This window comes from Lepus europaeus, chromosome X, assembly GCF_033115175.1.
Source record: "Lepus europaeus isolate LE1 chromosome X, mLepTim1.pri, whole genome shotgun sequence".
Classification (NCBI taxonomy): Eukaryota; Metazoa; Chordata; class Mammalia; order Lagomorpha; family Leporidae; genus Lepus; species Lepus europaeus.
This window is the reverse complement of record NC_084850.1, coordinates 118,693,674-118,713,052: the sequence shown is the minus strand read 5'-3', so window position 1 is coordinate 118,713,052 and position 19,379 is coordinate 118,693,674. Positions and strand designations below refer to the sequence as shown.

The 19,379-nt window shown below is 38.2% G+C and overlaps 1 protein-coding gene across 1 annotated transcript in view; it reads left to right on the top strand.

Annotated features, from left to right (window-relative positions):
• Positions 1-19,379, top strand: part of IL1RAPL1 (interleukin 1 receptor accessory protein like 1) — a 665,884-nt gene that overhangs the window by 610,678 nt on the left and 35,827 nt on the right. Inside the window, exons 6-7 of the mRNA XM_062183135.1 lie at positions 15,863-15,995; positions 17,570-17,715. Of these exons, the coding sequence (XP_062039119.1) occupies positions 15,863-15,995; positions 17,570-17,715 (279 nt within the window). The remainder of the gene's footprint in view (positions 1-15,862; positions 15,996-17,569; positions 17,716-19,379) is intronic.

Sequence of the window (19,379 nt, the reverse complement as noted above, 5' to 3'; positions counted from 1 at the left end):
AGACTGAAAACCTCAAAAGGAAGGAATTTTGAGAAATGTCAGAGCTTCAAGAAACCACAAGTTTACAAATAATAAAATATTTTAAAATCTCTATTTATTTGAGGGGGCTAGGGAGAGAGATCACATCTGCTAGTTCACTCTCTGAAAGCCTTCAACAGCCAGGGCTAGGCCAGGCTGAATTCAGGAGCCAGGAAATCATGTGGGTGGCAAGGTACCAACCACCTGAGCCACCGCCACTCTCTCCCAGGGTGCACATTAGCAGGAAGCTGGAAATAGGAGCCAGAGTCAGGAGTCAAACTGAGACACTTCAATGTGAGATTAGGATACCCTAACCGACCTTTTACAACTATTAGACCAAATGCTTACCCCTAAAAATACTTTTAAGCATGGGAAAAATAATCTACTCAACTACAAGTTCTACAATCAGGAAACAGATAAAGTCAGAATAGTAGGGTGAGTTTCAAGTGATTTTAAAGACACCAACAGAATGGACTAAGATATACAGGTTGCAAAAAGAAATAACATTATTTTTCCAGAATGAAAAAAAAAAAAAAACAGAAATAGCACTGGTTAAAGACCGGAAGTAGAAATATTTTTTTTTTTTAGTGAAAATACCTATGAATGCTACCAACTTCTCAAACTTCCTGATTAACTCAGCACAGAAAAGTCCCTCCCATTTTGAACCTCAGTTGTTCAAACCGCTTCCATGACAGTAGAAACTACTGTCAAATCTTGTTTTATCAAATGTAGACAAAGAAACCAAGCTTTGTGGTGTATTTTAGCCTCAGAAGCTGTCAGAAGCATTTTACTAAGCTTCTATGGAAGGGAGACAAGAAGAGCAAGCCACTGTCTGAAACATCAGCAGTTACCCTGAGTACTTTTAATAGAATGGGGACAAACAGAAGCCCTTCCAGGCAGTTCACTGAATGTTCATTTACATTTTAAATAAACAACATGCATGAGCTATCATTCTATTCTGCAGTAACCATGTTTTATAAGCTTATAAAACTTTCTAAGAATATTTCATTAACCTTGAAAACCAATAAACCTAAGGATTATGATTTATAATTTTAAAAACATGAGATGCAGGCTTTGTGCATATCTGACTTCTCAAGATCTTAAATGTTGGGGTAGGGTGCCTCATTAAAATGCAGAGTCTAGAAAAATACAATTTGAACTGGACCTTTCATTTTAACCCAACCTGTCCAGTAAAAAGGAAACAAAACACTCTTTTAAGTCACAAGGGTCTGTATGTGGTTTAGAACAAATATTATTTACTGTTTTACCCCTAAATAAACCAAGGTCTAAGTAAATGCCTTACAGTTTCCTTCTAGTTAAAGCTAAGGCCTTCTCTAAAAAGTAGACTCATTTTAAATTTCATACTTTCCTTTTCAAAGTGGGTAGGTTTATTTTTCCTGTTTCTGCATTTTGTACTTAGGGACTGCAGGAAATGATTAAGTAATTAGCAGGAGAGAAGTGTGTTTCTTGTATACATCAGTAACTGGATCAAGTTATGATAGAGGATAGGGTCATGATTTTATCCTGCCTCTCCACAACCTGCAAGGTTAGGTGAAGAAAGTAGATTCTAGAGGTACTGATGGATACATGCTAAATTAGGTAAGGATACCCCAAAATACAACATCTTCAGTAATTTAGAAGTGCATTTCTCTCAGGAAATAGACCAGTAAGGAGAAGTCAGGTTAGGCAGGTGATTCTGTTCCATTAAATCATTCAAGGACTCAGGTTCCTTATATCTTCTTACTCCACCATTTTGCTTCATATATATGGTAGAAGCTAGTTCACGGACACATCTGCTTTCCAGTCTACAGGAAGGGCAAAGACAATGTCCAAAACTTGAGGCTTCACCACAAAGGAAATGATTAGGAACTTGCACAGATCAGTTCTTTAGACATCTCACTGGCCCAATCTCAGTTTACATGGCCACATCTAGCTGCAATGGAATCTAAGGAATGCAGTCTGTTAACTGGGTGGATACATGCTCAACTAAGTGTTAGGGGAGATATTGCTAAAAGAAGAAAGGAATAATAGACATGGGAGAATTCAGGAGTCACTGCCTCAATAGAAATCAGGTTTGGAGATGACAAATTAAGGGGAAAAAAAAGCATGGACAAAGTCAAGAGTGTTACAGGCTATATTGTGTATATCAGTGGTGGGCATTATATTTGAAGAAGTTGATGTGAAAATGTCAGTACCTTTCACCATGGTAAATATCCCTCTTCCTCCTTTCATTTTATCTATTGCTCTTCCTTTTCATGTTGCTATTCATCCACTTTTGTTGTTTTCCCTATTTCAAATGCTTATGATTCTGAGATCTAAATAATTTATTGATCACTAATCGCAGAAACCTGCTCTCTGCACACTTCAATGACCAATTTAAATATACTTGGGTGCTTAAAATGTCATAATTTGCTTTAAAGAATGTGAGGCTCAGGGCTGGAGGCTCAGCGGATGAAGCCACCACCTGCAGTGGTGGCATCCCACATGGGCACTAGTTAGAGTCCCAGCGTCTCCACTTCCATTCCAGCTCCATGCTAATGTGGCTGAGAAAGCAGTGAAAAATGCTTCACTAACTGCACCCTGCCACGCACATGAGAGACCAAGTTCCTGGCCTCAGCCTGGCGTAGCCCTGGCCATTGTGGCTATCTGTGGGGTGAACCAGCAGATGGAAGATCTGTCCTCCTCTCTATGTAGCTCTTTCAAATAAATCTATCTTTTTTAAAAATTTGAGACTCTGGAAGCATCAGCATGTAACACAAGAGTTTAAGAAATCGAGTTCAGTGATTATGTAATTCAAAGAGCAAAAATTAAAGGAGGTGTCTTATCAAGATGCAATCACTGTGGGCTTCTGGCACAGTGGTTAAGACGCCACTTGGAATGCCTGCCTCCCATATTGGAACTGCAGTTCTTTTGTTTGAGTACTGGCTCTGCTTCTGAACCAGCTTCCTGCTACTGCATCCCAGCAGGCAGCAGGTGATGGCTTCAGGACATAGGTCCATGTTTGAATTGAGTTCCATACAACTGGCTTCAGCCTCGCCCAACTCTGGCTCTTGTGGCCATTTGGAAAATGAACCAGCAGATGGAAGGTCTCTTTCTTTGCTCTTCAAATAAAATAAAAATATATAAAAATTCATTATAACTTACAAAGATGCAGTCACAAAAATTTGAGGATGGCAATGCTTCTGCAATTGAAACCTCAAAATGTACACTTTGTGAATGGCTTGAAACAATTTTATAAATGAAGAAAATTATAGGCAATTCTGATGGCTTTGTCATAAGGCAAATCATAAGCTACTTCTTCTGTCCACTTTTCAACTCAGGAAAAAAAAATGGCTCTATTCTTTGTCCTGTGTCATCACCAAGAATTTCTGAATAGCTCTTTGAACAAATGTTTCCCGGCACTTAAATTCCACTATGCTGTCATCACTTTCCCACATCGTTTATCTAATATTCATCTTCTCAATAGTCAAGTGCAGCATCACATGTTCCCAGAAACAAGGTCATCAGGTGGCACTAAGAGTTAACAGATACTTGATGTGTCCCCATTTTCAGCCTGCTGTCCACTGGTTGTTCTGGATACCATGAACTTTTGTTTCATGAAAGAAAGCAGTCACTAAGAGCAAAAGTTAAGTCATTACAAGAATTTCTGAAGCATTCAAATACAATGCAGCAATGCAATTCTTGTTTCTCATGTCTCTTCAAGTGCCTAAGATTTCCTCTCCATTCTAGAGATCTCTGTCACTGCCTTCTCTTAATTTTATTAGTGTAATAAATATCCCCAACAGCTCATTCAAATTTCAATGTGCAGCTCTCTGGCTCCTGAGAGGCATAATTTAGTCTAAGGCAATGCATACAGTACTCACCATCACTTATGGAAACACTGAAGCCTCATAATAACAGTAATGCTAGTAATAGCAATTACTGCGATCAATGAGTGAACACTTACTCACCATGGGTACTATGAATGCATATTAACTTCTAGTAATTTGTGGTTAGTTAAATCCTCTTACAATCTACTGGTCAGCCACGGGGGTTGCTTTGTTTTTAAAAACTATAGAAATATATAGTATGGTAGTATAAAATCCATTTCCATGAAGAAATATGATAGAGCTGGATTATGGTTAGCCAATTTTAAGGTAAATATCTTGTTTCTCTCTTGTGATGTTGTGTCTGAAATGTTAGCAGATGTGTTTACACTTTGCAGGAGTAATATCCTCAGCAATAAATAATACAACTTACTACTTTCATTACCCTTCCTATCTTTTAGAATTCTTACAAACATCTGATTTAAGGGCTCGCATTACAGCACAGTGGGTTAAGCAACTGCCTATGTTGCTGGAATCCCATTCAAGCACAGGTTCAAATTCTGGTTGCTGTGCTTCCGATCCAGCTCTGTGCTAATGTGCCTGGGAAAGCAGCAGAGGATGGTCCCAGTACTTGGGCCCCTGCACCCGTGTGGGAGACATGGAGGAGTTCTAGGCTTCAGGCTTTGGTCTAGCTCAGTCTCCGGCCTTCCAGGTATTTGTGGAGTCAAACAGTAGATGGAGGATCACTTTCTCCCTCTAACTCAGCCTTTCAAAGAAATAAAATAAATATCCCCAAAAATCTGATTTCAAAAGGACTATTATGGTTTGATACTGACAACTGGTACCTGCCATAGGTCCTAGTATTTATTTGGGTACTATGTATTGAGGCAGTACAAGGGAACTGTGTGTGTGTGTGTGTGTGAGAGAGAGAGAGAGAGAGAGAGAGAGAGAGAGACTGTTTTTCATTTCTGAATAAAGCTTTGTGTAAAAGTAGCCATTCAGTGTAATTAAGGATAAAAGATATATGTTTTATAAACCACTCTGCTTTTTTCTAAATAGGGGGTCTTTGGTGAAACATTTATCTTTACCATGACCATAGGGTAATGTTAATATACGTGATTAATAGTGCAAATGAAATTAAAACCCCTCAACATCTTATTTAGGAACAGAATGCTATTTCCTAATTGCAATAAGTAAGATCTCTGGATGCTGATACTTTAATTAGGAGAGAAATTTCTTTTAATTAAAAAAGTTAGGTTTTTAATTTTTCAGTAAGTTGGAGAGTGTCCTCTAGTGGAGAGAGATTCTGATCTCAGCAGTTTTAGAAATGGCTAAATGATACCTAATTAGAAGAAGTTTGCATTTAATAATGAATGTCCCTACTTAGCCAGTTGGAAATCACTGGCTGAAGGGAAAATGTATTATTTTTCCTTTAGGACCCCTATCATGTCATGGCCTACTTGAAAGACTGCAGTGTGATGAACATTGTTCTCATTTTAGATAGCAAATGATTTTTTATGATCAATTTTAGAGTGCTTCCTTCTGAACCTGGTAAAATTGAGCTGATGATGCACCATTTTGCCAAAAAGGTGGCAGAAGCATTTAGTGCAATTTACTATAGCTTTTATAGGTATCAACTTGAGGCAGCAAGAATACCATTATCTTCAGGACTCCAGCCCTGGCTGAATGATACATTTGATGTTTGTGGGTCCCTTGCCATAACTTCAATTTGTCTGCTATTATTTGAAGGAAAACAAAGAAATGAAATAGAGAAGAAAATTAAATAACTGTCTCTCTATATAACTTGTGAAATTCTAATGCTAATTTCCTGTTTTTCTGGTTACACTTAGTAAATAACATTAGTGCTATCACCTGGGTATCGGAGAGGCGCTGTGGAGGTATTTCAGTATTTTAATGAAAAAGGATAAGAACGAGCTATAGTGCTTGGCTCTCTGAATCACACATTAGCATTGTCTTAGCAGAAATTGCATGTTACAGCAAATTAGAGACTGAAAGATGGATAGCTGTTTTTGATAAGTTAAATAGTGTAGACTTAAACAGAGTAAAGATAAAATTTTATTGCTAATTCTTATATCTGAAAAATGAAGAATAAGGAGCATAGTCACGAAATTCCTTAAGTAAGCCAAAAACTGTCAGAGCCATATTGTGTGTGTCTAAACGCTGCTTATTGTAATGACAGTGATGAATAATGAAGCAAGCATCATGTCCCTGCTAACAAGTAATTTTCAGAAAAATATACAATCATGACTCTTACATAGATTTAAGAATGAACAGGTGTTCAAGAAAATTCTTACTCACATGGTGTGAATGGACCAAATGGATGTTATGACCAGTTCAAAGGAAAAGTCAAACAGTAGATATATACCAAGTGCTGTAGAAATGAATTATAAATGGTGACAGGATTGGTTTCTCTCCAGATTGGGGACTTGGGGTAGGATAATCAATTAAATCACTATCAGGAGAGAATGTATGCATCTATAAGTTACCTGCACTTTAGGAAGAATAAAAAAAAAAACAGCTAAAAGATTGTAAAAATCCAAGAATCCAATAACCCGGGTTATGCTATAGACCAATGAGTCGTTTTCAACCAAAACATACTTTTTCCCTATATTCCTTTGGAAAGAAAATATATTTCTTTAGGCTTAGATCGAATTTTCAGTGACCCAGTTGTACATCCTACTTCTTGTCTACACCAACTACCTCTCTGCCTACTGCAGTCATCATTATGAATCCTCTTTTCTCCGTCCTACTTCTTGTCTACACCAACTACCTCTCTGCCTACTACAGTCATCATTATGAATCCTCTTTTCTCCGTCCTCTTCCCAGCCTCCCTGTCCTTGCCTTGTGCACACAGGCCCTATCCAAATGCTTTGCAATGTTTCTGGAGCCCCAAATCCACTCTAAACAAAATCCAAAGTAACAACAACAACAACCTGTTCCACAGTTAAAACTAACCTCTTGCCTGAAAACCACCTGGAGTGCTTGCTTCAAAATTCATGTCCATGGAATCACCCAGACTTCCTACATCATAGTCTAGTTGAGAGTAAAGGTATGTAGTTGAACAGTAAATTTGGGAGTCACTGGCTTAAATAAACATTTAAAATGTAACATCATATTCCTCTTGGCAAAATGACATTGTAGGATATTTGGGAGTATAAAATAAAAACATGAAAATTAGTAAAAACTTGCAAGAGAAAACAGGGCTAATGTTAGCATTAAGAGTTGCAGTAACATCTACCAAAATGTGGCTATGATTATCTTCAAGTTGAACATCCATCTATTCATGTACATTCGACATACTATATTAAGTTTCCTTTTATTATTTTTCCTTTTAATTGACAACATGCTCAGAAAATGCCAGCAGGAATATAACATGGCATAACCACTTTGGAAAGTAGTTTGGTCCTTGCAAAATGATTTAAGCATAAATTCTCTTATGACCTAGCAATTCAAGTCCTGGGTATATATCTAACAGAAATCAAATGGTATGTCCACAAAAAAACTTATATCGGAGTATCCAAAGCAATGATATTCATTCTAGCCAAAGGGTGGGAACAACCCAATATTTATCAATTGATGAATGGATAGACAAAATATAGTATATCAATACAGCGGGCTATTATTTTAGCCATAAAGAGAAATGAAGTACTGATCGATGCTATAATATCATTCAACCTTTAAATCATTAATCCAAGCCAAAGAAACCAGACACAAAAGGCCTTGCACTGTATGATTTCACTTATACCAGATGTCCATAGAGACAGAAAATAGATTAGTAGATTGCCAGGCCCTGAAGTGGGGGAGGGACTAGTAATCAGTACAGGGTTTCTTTTGGGGTGATGAAAGTGTACTAAAATTCACTGTGGTACTGGTTGTATAATTTTGTGAATATACTAAAAACCATCAAATTATACATTTTAATGGATAAATTTATGGTATGTGAATGGTATTGCAATAGAGCTTTTAAAATATGCATGCTGCATCTTTAAAAAATACAGACAGCACTGGGCTGGTAAGTGTTTAACAACTGGTTCTTCTAGTACTGCCACAAATGTGTCTGATGTTTTCATTCATGTTATCAAATACGAGTGAAACAATGAAGTGATAGGTCGGAATGTTACTCATTCATCAGTGATGTGACTCTTGCTGAACCAAACTATGGTAGAATATTTTCTTGATGTTTGTGCTATTCCCGATATAATAGCTTTTAAGTTTGATCGTCATAAACACTTTTCCATAGTTGTCTTAATTACAGACAATCTACAAAACAATAAATCATAGCTTGGTTTGTAGCATTTGACAATTTATGGGGTAGTACTCCCACCATGGCTGATTAAAAACTACCAATGTCATTAAATGTGCTGTTGGAAAGAGATGTCAAGTATCACATATCAGATAGTTCTTCTACCATACAGATACCATGGTTACAAATAAGCTCAAGAGTATAAAAGTAAAATGTAGGAAAATAATTGTGAATTTTGAGTTTTGAGTATCTATAAGCTTTGCTTCCAATTTAATTTGTGTTTCTATAATTTAATTTTAATGGGTGTACTGAACATCTTGCTTACAGAATGTAAGTAGTAATGAACTCTCATAAGCTAGTATGGACCAGCTCTAACACATTACTGAAATAATTTCTGAATGAGGATGCTATGAATATGCAATATGAAGGCTATTATACAAAATGGATTTGCCTATTGAGATATGTAGACATCCAGCCTTTTTTGAAGCTTTAAAAAAGAGAAACAATTGAGAGGCAGCAGGTGATGGCTTAGGTACTTGGGTCTCTGCCACTCATGTGCAGGACCTGAGTTGAGTTCTTAGCTCCTAATTTCAAACTGGCCCCTGCTGTAGTGAGCATCTGGAATGTGAACCAGTGGATAGAAGATCTCTCTCTCTCCCTTTCAAATACATAAATTTTCAAAATTAAAAAGGTGGACAAGTTAAAATGCAAGTTCAAAGGATATTAAGCAGGTTAATTTGAAACTACTTATTGGTTACTAATGTACTCAAAACACTGTAATGGCTGCTGGTAATATAAAGGTAAATAAAGATGAAATTTCTGCCCCTGGGGAATGCATACTCTAGTTGCTTGGTTAGAGACACAAGCATATGAAATACTCTAAGGACTTTATTATTATATGGGGACAGCGCTGTGGTGTAACGGGTTAAAGCCCTGGCCTGAAGCGCCGGCATCTCATATGGGCGCCAGTTCTAGTCCCAGCTGCTCCTCTTCTGATTCAGCTCTCTGCTGTGGCCCGGGAAAGCAGTAGTAGATGGCCCAAGTCCGTGGGCCCCTGCACCTGCATGGGAGGCCTGGAAGAAGCTCCTGGCTTCGGATCGGTGCAACCCCAGCTGTTGCGGCCATCTGGGGATGGAAGACCTCTCTCTCTGTCTCTACCTCTCTCTGTAACTCTGTCTTTCAAATAAATAAAATAACTCTTTAAAAAAAGCTCTCTTTAAAAAAAATCTAGGTATGTTCCAAGAGCTATGGGATGAGAAAGGGCAGAGCCCCTGAATGCTTGTAATTCCTCAAAAGGCAGGCTTGGGACTACTTAATGGATGAGGAATGTACTAGATGAAAATGAGAATTTAAAGCAAAGAGCATAATGTTAGAAAGTTTGAGAATATGAAATGAATCATGAATGAGCTACTCCTAAAACTGAGTTGCTAAAATCCTGTTATGTAACAGCCCAAGATACAAACATGGTCACATCACTTTTATTTTCCTGATTTCTATTTTTCCCTATTAATATTTTTTGCCCTTATTATTTGGTGGACATGTGTCATCTCTCCATAGGCCCTACCCTGGCCCATGAACCTATCAATCACTAGTTCTTAATCAACCTGACATGAAGGAATCATAGTCTCTCATTCCTGCTTTCAAACACAAGGTAACATGATAGCACTCCAAGGTCACAGCACTCTGGCACACATGTGATTAGTTACCATTTCCTAAATGGATAGTACTGGGTAGACCCAGCTCCCCTTGACAACATTTAGGCCCTTGGGTAGAGTCTCAGGTGTGAGTTTGGCTTCACCTGACCTTCTCTTAGAAGTGATTGCCAGGTTCCTACTATCTTGACTAATAAAGAGCTATGCATTAAGAAGGGGCGATGCCTTTAGGTCACACAGATTGGCACAATTAAGTAGAACCACTGAGAAATTTCATTACAGTGATGTGAGCAATGAGTATATTAATTTCCAAGCCAGATTCCTGTCTCCTGCATAGATAAAACTATTACACAGAAACTAGTATTGTGTGTAAATAGGAACAGACTTTATTTTGCAGCAGGGAGTATACATACATTTACACGCAAGTGTGGGCCACCCCAACATGGAGTAATAGCCAACATGACTGGGCCAAAGAATTGTGTGTAAATAAGACAGAAAAATGACAACAGTACCTCTAAGCAACAGCAGGAAAGGCCCATCCAAAACCGGCCCATGCTGGGAAGAGCAAGCAGGAGCAGTACTTCCGCGCATGTTCCTCAGCGGAAAGAGAGCTCTTTCCTGCCTGCCACCTCTTTTTATAACGAAGGGCATGGTAGCCTAATCGCACATACAACTGGGGTGGGGTCTGAGCATGCGCCCTGGCACCAGATGGGACAGGTGCATCCTGGGAAGGTGGGTGTATCAAACCAACAGTTAAAGAGAGAGGGTTATATTGCAGGGGTACAAGAGCTTCCAGCTCTCCTAACTGTAACTAAGTCTTAGTTACACCATATCAACAGAACAAAGAGCTGCTCAAGTTGACTTTATGTCCTGGCTATATGCTAAAGGAACTAGCAGCTCCTCAGCCTTTTTTCTCTCTCTCTGTCACACATACACGGTGACATATGTAAATATATAAACCATAAAAAAAATTTCTATCTTATCAGGCTTCCATTTTAATCTTTGCCTTGAGATAGGCTCCTATTATCACATTGGTAACAGGCATAATGATCTGCAGTCATTACTACAACCTGTGCTTTAGCCTTTTAAGAAATTAGATGGCAATAATCTGATCATCGCAGTGACTATTCCTTCTGTGATCTCAGAGTATTGTAACATTTTCAATCCTTCTTGATTTCTTTCTGATCCAATCCAAGGATTGAACATACAGTAAGAGTGATTTTTTTAGATTGGAGATGTGATTATGTCAGTCTCTTATTTGCAATCTTCCCCCAGTTTCCAGTTGCCACTAAATGAAATCTCAACTCTTCAACATGGCCCACATAGAAGAGCAGGGCTGCTATTGCTCTGGCCTCAAAAGTGCCACCCTATCCCATATATACTTTGGCTTCAGTCACTCTAAATTATTTTGTTTCATCAGAAGTTCCCTGGGTTTCTGTGACTCATGCTCTTTCCCCTCTGAGGGAAGTGCCTTCCTCTTCTTCCCTCCACCCTCTTTTATTCCTTACACGAATTCCACTTTCTAACCCACAGCAAGCCCAATGCAAGTCTGGAGGGTGTTCTCTTAGGTGTCACCATAGCACTGCAGTGTCAGAGCTCAAGGGGAGTTAGGTGAGCCAAGATAATCAAGAAAGCAAATTCTTTTTTTTTTTTTTTTGACAGCAGAGTGGATAGTGAGAGAGAGAGAGACAGATCTTCCTTTTTGCCGTTGGTTCACCCTCCAATGGCCGCTGCGGCCGGCACATCTCGCTGATCCAAAGCCAGGAGCCAGGTGCTTCTCCTGGTCTCCCATGCGGGTGCAGGGCCCAAGCACTTGGGCCATCCTCCACTGCCTTCCCGGGCCATAGCAGAGAGCTGGACAGGAAGAGGAGCAACCAGGACAGAATGGGCGCCCCAACCGGGACTAGAACCCGGGGTGCCAGCGCCGCAGGTGGAGGATTAGCCAAGTGAGCCACGGCGCCAGCCTCTCCCATAACTTATTATTTTAGTCTGTAACACACAGAATAGCCCTGGTTCGGTTTATTCCAAATATATATATATTTAATAGAAAACATCGAAAATCTCCCTTATACTCACGTGATTATACTGAATAAAAATATGCACTCTGTGGGAGAGGACCAGCCGCCAGGGTGAGGCTCTGCTCTGCCTTCCGCCTTCCAGTCACTTACCACGCCCACCTGTGGGCGGTGATGGGGATGGGCAACACCTGGGTCGCGACCATGCACAACACAGGTGGGGTCCACACAGGCCTGCCTGCCTTCCCTCAGGAAAGAGTTAAAGATCTAACATGAGACATGTGGCGAGTGCCCTGCTGGTGGGATTACTTAAAAGATACATTGTGTAAATTATTCATTTATGCCTTTTTAAAACTGTGTGTAACAGTTTCATTCTGTCAGCATGTAATGTTAATCATCATATAGTATTTTGAGACTTACTGTTCAACGCATGACTATCTTGGCCTTATAACATGCAATCAGTTGCGTAAAATCTAGTTCTCTAAAAAAAGTATAGGTGCAAAGGATATTTGATTTAAAATTCTTTAAATCAAATGTTTAAATCAAATGTTGGCTGATTCTTTCAGTAGAAATCTGGTTAGTTTCAAATCAATAAGATAATCATTCAGTTATCCATTTTATAATGTAAATATTCACTAAAGAAGAGGGAATTAAATATCAAATTATTTGTGTGCAAAAAAATAGTACAGGAACCTCCTTGGGGCCTCATTTTGCCTCTTAAAAGTGTGCATTTTCTGGACTTGCTGTATCTGGTCAACAATGATGACCATTAAACACAGATTCAAAATACAGTAGGAGTCTTAGAGAACATGCAAACATGATCAAATATAAAATAAAAAGGGAAGGGTGTATCATGTCAGCTTAGAAATCGTAGAAGAACAAGAAATTTTTCAGGAGCTGGTGCTGTGACATAGCAGGTAAGGCTGTTGCCTGCAGTGCAGGCATCCTATATGGGTGCTGGTTCGAGTCTCGGCTGCTCCACTTCTGATCCAGCTCCCTGCAAATGCTCTAGGGAAAGCAGCGGAAGGTGGCCCAAGTCCTTGGACCCCTGCACCCACATGGAGACCTGGAAGAAGCTCCAGGCTCCTAGCTTCAGATCATCACAGCTCCGGCTGTGGCGGCCATCTGGGGAGTGAACTAACTGATGGAAGACCTCCTCTCACTGTCTCTCCTTCTCTCTCTCTCTCTCTCTCTCTCTCTCTGTCTGCCTCTGCCTCTCTGTAACTCTGCCTTTCAAATAAATAAATAAATCTTTAATAAAAATTTGTTATGAACTGTTCTTAGATTGAATTTAGATTGAATTTATCTAATAAAAAATGTTCTTGTTATGGAACTTGTAGAATCAAGTTTATAGATACCAGTGCTTAGGCTTAGAAAGCATATATCTAAGTGCATTCTGCTGCTCTCTGGGTTTGATTGTAAAATCACTCACTAGCACAATTTTAGGGGACATTATTAATTCACAGCTTAGCTCAGAGGTTTCCAGTCCTCAGGAATTTCCTTCCTTGCACCTTGAGGTCAAGGGAACATCAGGACCCTTCAGTAATATCCCTAGGAATTTTGGGGGTGGACATTCGGCCTAGCAGTTAAGGTGTTCATGTCACACATCAGAGTGCCTGAGCTCAGTGCCCAGCTCTTGCTCCTAATTTCAGCTTCCTGCTAATGCAGGCTCTTGGAAGTGATTATGATGGTCCCTCCATCTGAGTCTACTCCACCCTCCTAGCAGATCTAAACTGAGTCCTGGGCTCCTGGCTTCATCTTATTTGCAGTGTTGTGATCATTTGGAGAATGAACCAGTGGATGAGATCTCTCTCTCTCTCTCTCTCTCTCTCTCTCTCTCTCTCTCTCTCTCTCTCTGCCTCTCTGATTCTCCATCTCCTGCCTCTCAAATAAATGAATACCTATTTTTAAAAAATATATTCTCATTGGTTTTTGGCAACAGCTAATTGAAAAAGTTTGCTCACTTAAGATGTCAGCAAAAATGTCACTGATTCCTAATTTTCAGCTCTTCATGTGGTGCCCATCTCTGAGAATAATCCAAGCTGACATAGGCCCTTATGAGGCCCCATCCCATCCTCCAATCTCTGTCTCCACTTGGAGGCAGCAAGATCTTGAAACCAGTATATACTGAAATATTTCAGTTCTCTAATGTTAGGTGAGGCTTGGGTTAACCAGTTGTGTATAAAGGGCAATTAACTCTCCTGAAGAAACTTTGCCTTCTGTAGTCTCCAAATTCATTGTCCCTTTTAGTTAGGGACTTGGACTTACCACATTGATAGACTGATCCATATTCACCATTAGAATGGTCTCTGCCAAGGAACACACTGAAAGAAGCTAATTTCCACAGTAGTACCATTGATTTTATCTCTAATGAAAATTCTAAATATTTATTATCATGAATTGTCTTTTTAAAATTTTTTATTTGTATAAGGAGAACAAGTTTCATGTATTTCATATATACAGTTTCTTTTTCTTTTTTATTTATTTGAAAGGTAGAGTTAAAGGAAGAGGAAGAGACAAAGAGAAAGGTCTTCTATCCGCTGGTTCACCCCCCAGATGGCTATAAAGGCCAGAGCTGGGCTGATCCTAAGCCAGGAGCCAGGAGTTTCTTCTAGGTCTCCCATGCAGGTTCAGGGACCCAAGGACTTGGGCCATGTTTTTTCTTTTTTTTTTTAAGATTTATTTACTTATTTGAAAGTCAGAGTCACACAGAGAGAGGAGAGGCAGAGAGAGAGAGAGAGAGAGAGAGAGAGAGAGAGGTCTTCCATCTGATGGTTCACTCCCCAATTGGCCGTAATGGCCAGAGCTGTGCTGATCTGAAGCCAGGAGCCTGGAGGCTCTTCCAGGTCTCCCACATGGGTGCAGGGGCCCAAGGAGTTGGATCATCTTCCACTGCTTTCCCAGGCCATAGCAGAGAGCTGAATCAGAAGTGGAGCAGCAAGGTCTTGAACCATCGCCCATATGGGATGCCGGTGCTTCAGGCCAGGGTGTTAACCCACTGCGCCACAGCACCGGGCCCCTTGGGCCATCTTCTACTGCTTTCCCAGGCCATAAGCAAAGAGCTGGGCCAGAAGAGGAGCAGCCAGGACTCAACCCAGCGCTTATATAAGATGCCGGCACTGCAGGCGGAGGCTTAGCCTACTATGGCACGGAGCCAGTTGCATTACATTTTTTTCATATATACAGCTTTAAGAGCATAATGATGTTTCCCACCCTACCCACTCTCCTCCCTCACTCCCACCCTCCATCTTCCTTCCTTTCTTATTTTTCTTTTAATTTTTACAATGATATACTTTTAGGTTACTTTATAATCAAAAGCTTAACATTCCACTAAATAAAGAATTCAACAAGTAGTAAGTAGAAAAACTACTGTTCCTCAAGAGCATAGACAAGGGCTATAAACAATAATCAAATACCAAAATGTCAATTTCACTCTTATATGTTAAACTTTTTATACACTGTACATTGTCTTTTAATATGCTTTTCTACCTAAGCACGTGTTAGTTTCCTTAATTATGTACATTGTCTTTTAATATTCTTTTATACCTAAGTATGTGTTAGCTTCCTTAATTAAGACATTATTCCTCATGAAGTAAAAATATTTTAATGAAATCTTGTTGAGATATTGGATTTATGGTTCTTTTTCTTTCCTAGCTAAACATTTTACTTTTTTTCTGTTCTCACATTGAAGATTAAGGTACAACTTCTATGTGCCATAGAAAATCTGATAATTATCAACAATATATATCCTCTGATATCATGCCTTGAGAAGGGTATATCAGCCCTGTGGGATCCTTCCCAATAATTCATAACCTCAGTCCAATCATGAAAAAACATCAGGCAAACCTAACTGGAAAAACATTCTGTAAAATGACTAACCAATCATCTTCAAAATCTTATAAGTAACTCTCATTCCATTAAACAAGCCATACTTTCAAAAGTGCCCATTCTATAAATTTGACAAAGATTGAAAATACTTGAAAAATGATTCTTTTAGAAAGATGTTTCATTAAATCAATGGAGTGACCAAAATGTTACCTGCTAGCTTGCCTAAAATAAGCATGTTCCAATAGTTTTATAACACGTTTCCATCACATCTCTCCACAGGTGATTCAGCTAATCTAACCTGCAGAGCTTTCTTTGGGTATAGTGGAGATGTCAGTCCTTTAATTTACTGGATGAAAGGAGAGAAGTTTATTGAAGATCTGGATGAAAATCGAGTTTGGGAAAGTGACATTAGGTAAAATAATTTTTTTTTCTTTTAAACTGTGAAGTCAAGATTAAACATTTGCTCTGTTCACAAATGGAAAATGAGGTAAAAGGAGGGTTTTTTGTTTTAACATTTCACAGTACAAATATGCTTTTTCGTATTATTTAATGGCCAAGAAGCAAAAACATTATTAAGAGACTATGGAACTGCAAAGCACGAGTGCAAAGACTTTAGGAGAATAAAAAGAAATGTTTATAATGCTTAAGCTTCTTTTTTAGAAAAATGTATTTACTGATTTATTTATTTGCTTTTAAGAATCAAGGTATTTAATGCTGATAAAAAATGTACCTGAGCATAGATAGTTATTTTTAATCCTAATGTAAAATGCGCAGATATTAATAACAACTCAGTTACACCCACATCAACATGATGATCATTTCTAAACAGTCTCCCCTCTAAAGGTTGTATCTTCTGGGTATATATGAGCATTTTAACCCGTGTTCTGCATTTTAAATGTCAAGACTTTGAAAACATTGTCAAAGGTAGAAGAGAAAATGTTTTTCAATAGAACACAAAAACATATACAACTGTCATATGAGATTATTTCTACTGGGATCTTCTTTCTGACAACAAATACACAAGAATATCATACTTTAGAATACTACAATCAGATTCTGGAAGGCCCAGATGGGCAATTCTCCAATGTGAACTAAATATGCTTGTCTGCCATTTTTCACATTTAAAACTTCAGTCTTTTCTTTTACCCATATGCTCTGAAATGCTAAATTGAAAAAAAAAAAAAGGACCATAAACTTCTTAACTTTTACCTCCTCTGGTTTTGTGTATATGGGGGAACGTTCTAGAAAGGTATCTTTTGCTTCATGCTAAAGTAGGAAATGTTGCACAGAGATGAGTTACTCACAGGTGGGTACAATGAGAATACAGAAAGGGAACCCCTGTTTGAAGTTTTCCATTTGAACTTAAAGATGGCTAAAATCTTTGATAGTGATGTTAGCAAGCACTGATCATTAATTTTAAATGTCAGAATCAAACACTTTATTAAAACTTTTAGACTATAGGTTTATAATTTCATGCTTCTTTAAAAATAAAAAAATTAAGCAAATAGTTTGTTTTATTAACAAAAGTCAGCCTTGAGGTTTCAACTGAAATGTCAAAATAGCTCAGAAATTTTCTTCTTCTTTTTGTAAATTAACCTGATATATAATCAGGCCTCCAGCCATAGACATTATAATTTCTTATCTCAGATTTATACCATAGTTCTTCTTAAAGAAAAAAGCAATTTGTATATTTTTCCTCAAGGTCTCTCTCACCTCTTTATTATGACAGTGTGATTGTCCTGCTAAGAGAGATAATTAACTGCAACTTCATTAGCATCTACAAAGACAAGCTTCCTCATTAGAAGTGAAGAAGAAAAGGGCATGATATAATTTAATTAACATAGCATCAATGAGTAGCCAAACGTGAAGCCCAGATGCTGTAGGTATTTTCAGATCAGATTCAGATACATGTACATTTATTTCTTTTTCATGTATGTGTATGTTTGTCTGGGTTTTTTGTTTGTTTCGTTTTGCTTTATGTTCTAGAATTCTTAAGGAGCATCTTGGGGAACAGGAAGTTTCCATCTCATTAATTGTGGACTCTGTGGAGGAAGGTGACTTGGGCAATTACTCCTGTTATGTGGAAAATGGAAATGGACGTCGACATGCTAGTGTTCTCCTTCATAAACGAGGTGAGTATATCCTAAGCTACAGCCATCAGCTGAGCATACAATCAGAGGGCAATCATTCGAAACCAAAACCAGATGAAATTTTGTTTTCCTGCATATACTTACCCTAAATAAAATAATCACATTAGCACTAGGGGCATCAGAGCAGACAGAGATTCAAATTTGGATTCCTTGCTCTGCTTTCATATCAACTGTACAACCTTGGGCAAGGTATCTAGCTTCCCTAAGCTTCAGTTGCCTGATACACAGAATAGAGAAAACAATAGGATCAACTCTTTAGTGTGGTGTAAGGATAAAAGAAGATCATAAATGTGAAGGGCTTGACACAGAGACTGCAAAAAGAAAGCATTTAGTGAAATGCTATTTATTAGAAATAGGCATTAGTTAATTAAAAATGTCCAGATGTTTTAAGTCAAAGATTGTATTTCTTATTGGAAAGTGTCCTTTAGTGTAAGAACTATTTCTGGTGGTTTCTCAATTGCAGAGTTTCTTGATAATTTCTTTATCTCCCACTAATAACCTGTTCAAGTGTAATATCCTTCCTTATTGAATAACAATTCATTGTAAGATAGGTTGCAGTTGAGTACAAAGTCTGCTGCACTAATTCTAACTCCCCAGCAGCCCCATCATGTTATGCATAGGGTTATAATACATATCAATTTGCATTGAATTGTTTGCCTTTTAGTGAAATTTTTGTGCACTTTACAAGAGAAAAATATTACTCTATATTATACTAAATGAAAACTTTCTAGTCTTTGGCAAAAGTACACTTGAAGTTCACTTACTCAGCAAATTTTCCATGATTTTAATTTCAAAGAACATGTTTAATCCTAGACTCTTTGAGGTTTGAAAAAAAAAAAAGAGAGCACTGAAGACTGTTTCTCCTACTTTATTGGACAATAGATTCTTTTTGAATAATGCTACTGAAAGCTATTAAAACAGACACCTCTGTTGTCAAGGTGACTACAGTATTAAAATAGCCTACTTTTGGGGATGTGAGTTGAAAGAATATAAGCAGCAACTAGCAACATAATTATTTCTTTCTGTGGCTTAATATTTAGTAAATGGAGGAATTTGCGTGGAAGTATCATGCATATACAAGGACAGAAATAGCTTTTCGGGATTGGAAGCAACACAAATGTCATGTAATTGAACTGCTTATCCTCCCATAGCATCTTCTAAAGTGGGCTAACAGCTTATATTGGCGCATATTCCCTCTCAAGGAAGCTCATTCTATCTTTGGGAAAAAGTCTTTTAAGAAGTATCCCTTTTTGACTGTCTATTCATTGACCCTAGTTCTATACATCTAGTCACTTTTTCCCAAGAAACCCCTTCAAATGTTTGATGATAGCCATCATGACCTTGCTGGATCTTTACTTTGCCAGATTCAACTGCTTTTGCTCCTTTTGTTTATTCTTCATGGTATGGAAAAAATCCTTGCACTATTTTGGTCACTCTCTTGAACATGCTCTCAATAAAGACTTTGAATTATTCCCCAAGAACGGACATAGTGAACAGGAGATATAGGGCATATTCAACAATCTGTTGACCTAGATAATGTTTATTTTCCTTTGGGGAATGATTAGGGTGACAATTAACACCAATCATAAGGAGAGAGGAAGGAAAACTGAGTTTTATCTAAGGATAAAGCTATTAAAGCTCTGTTT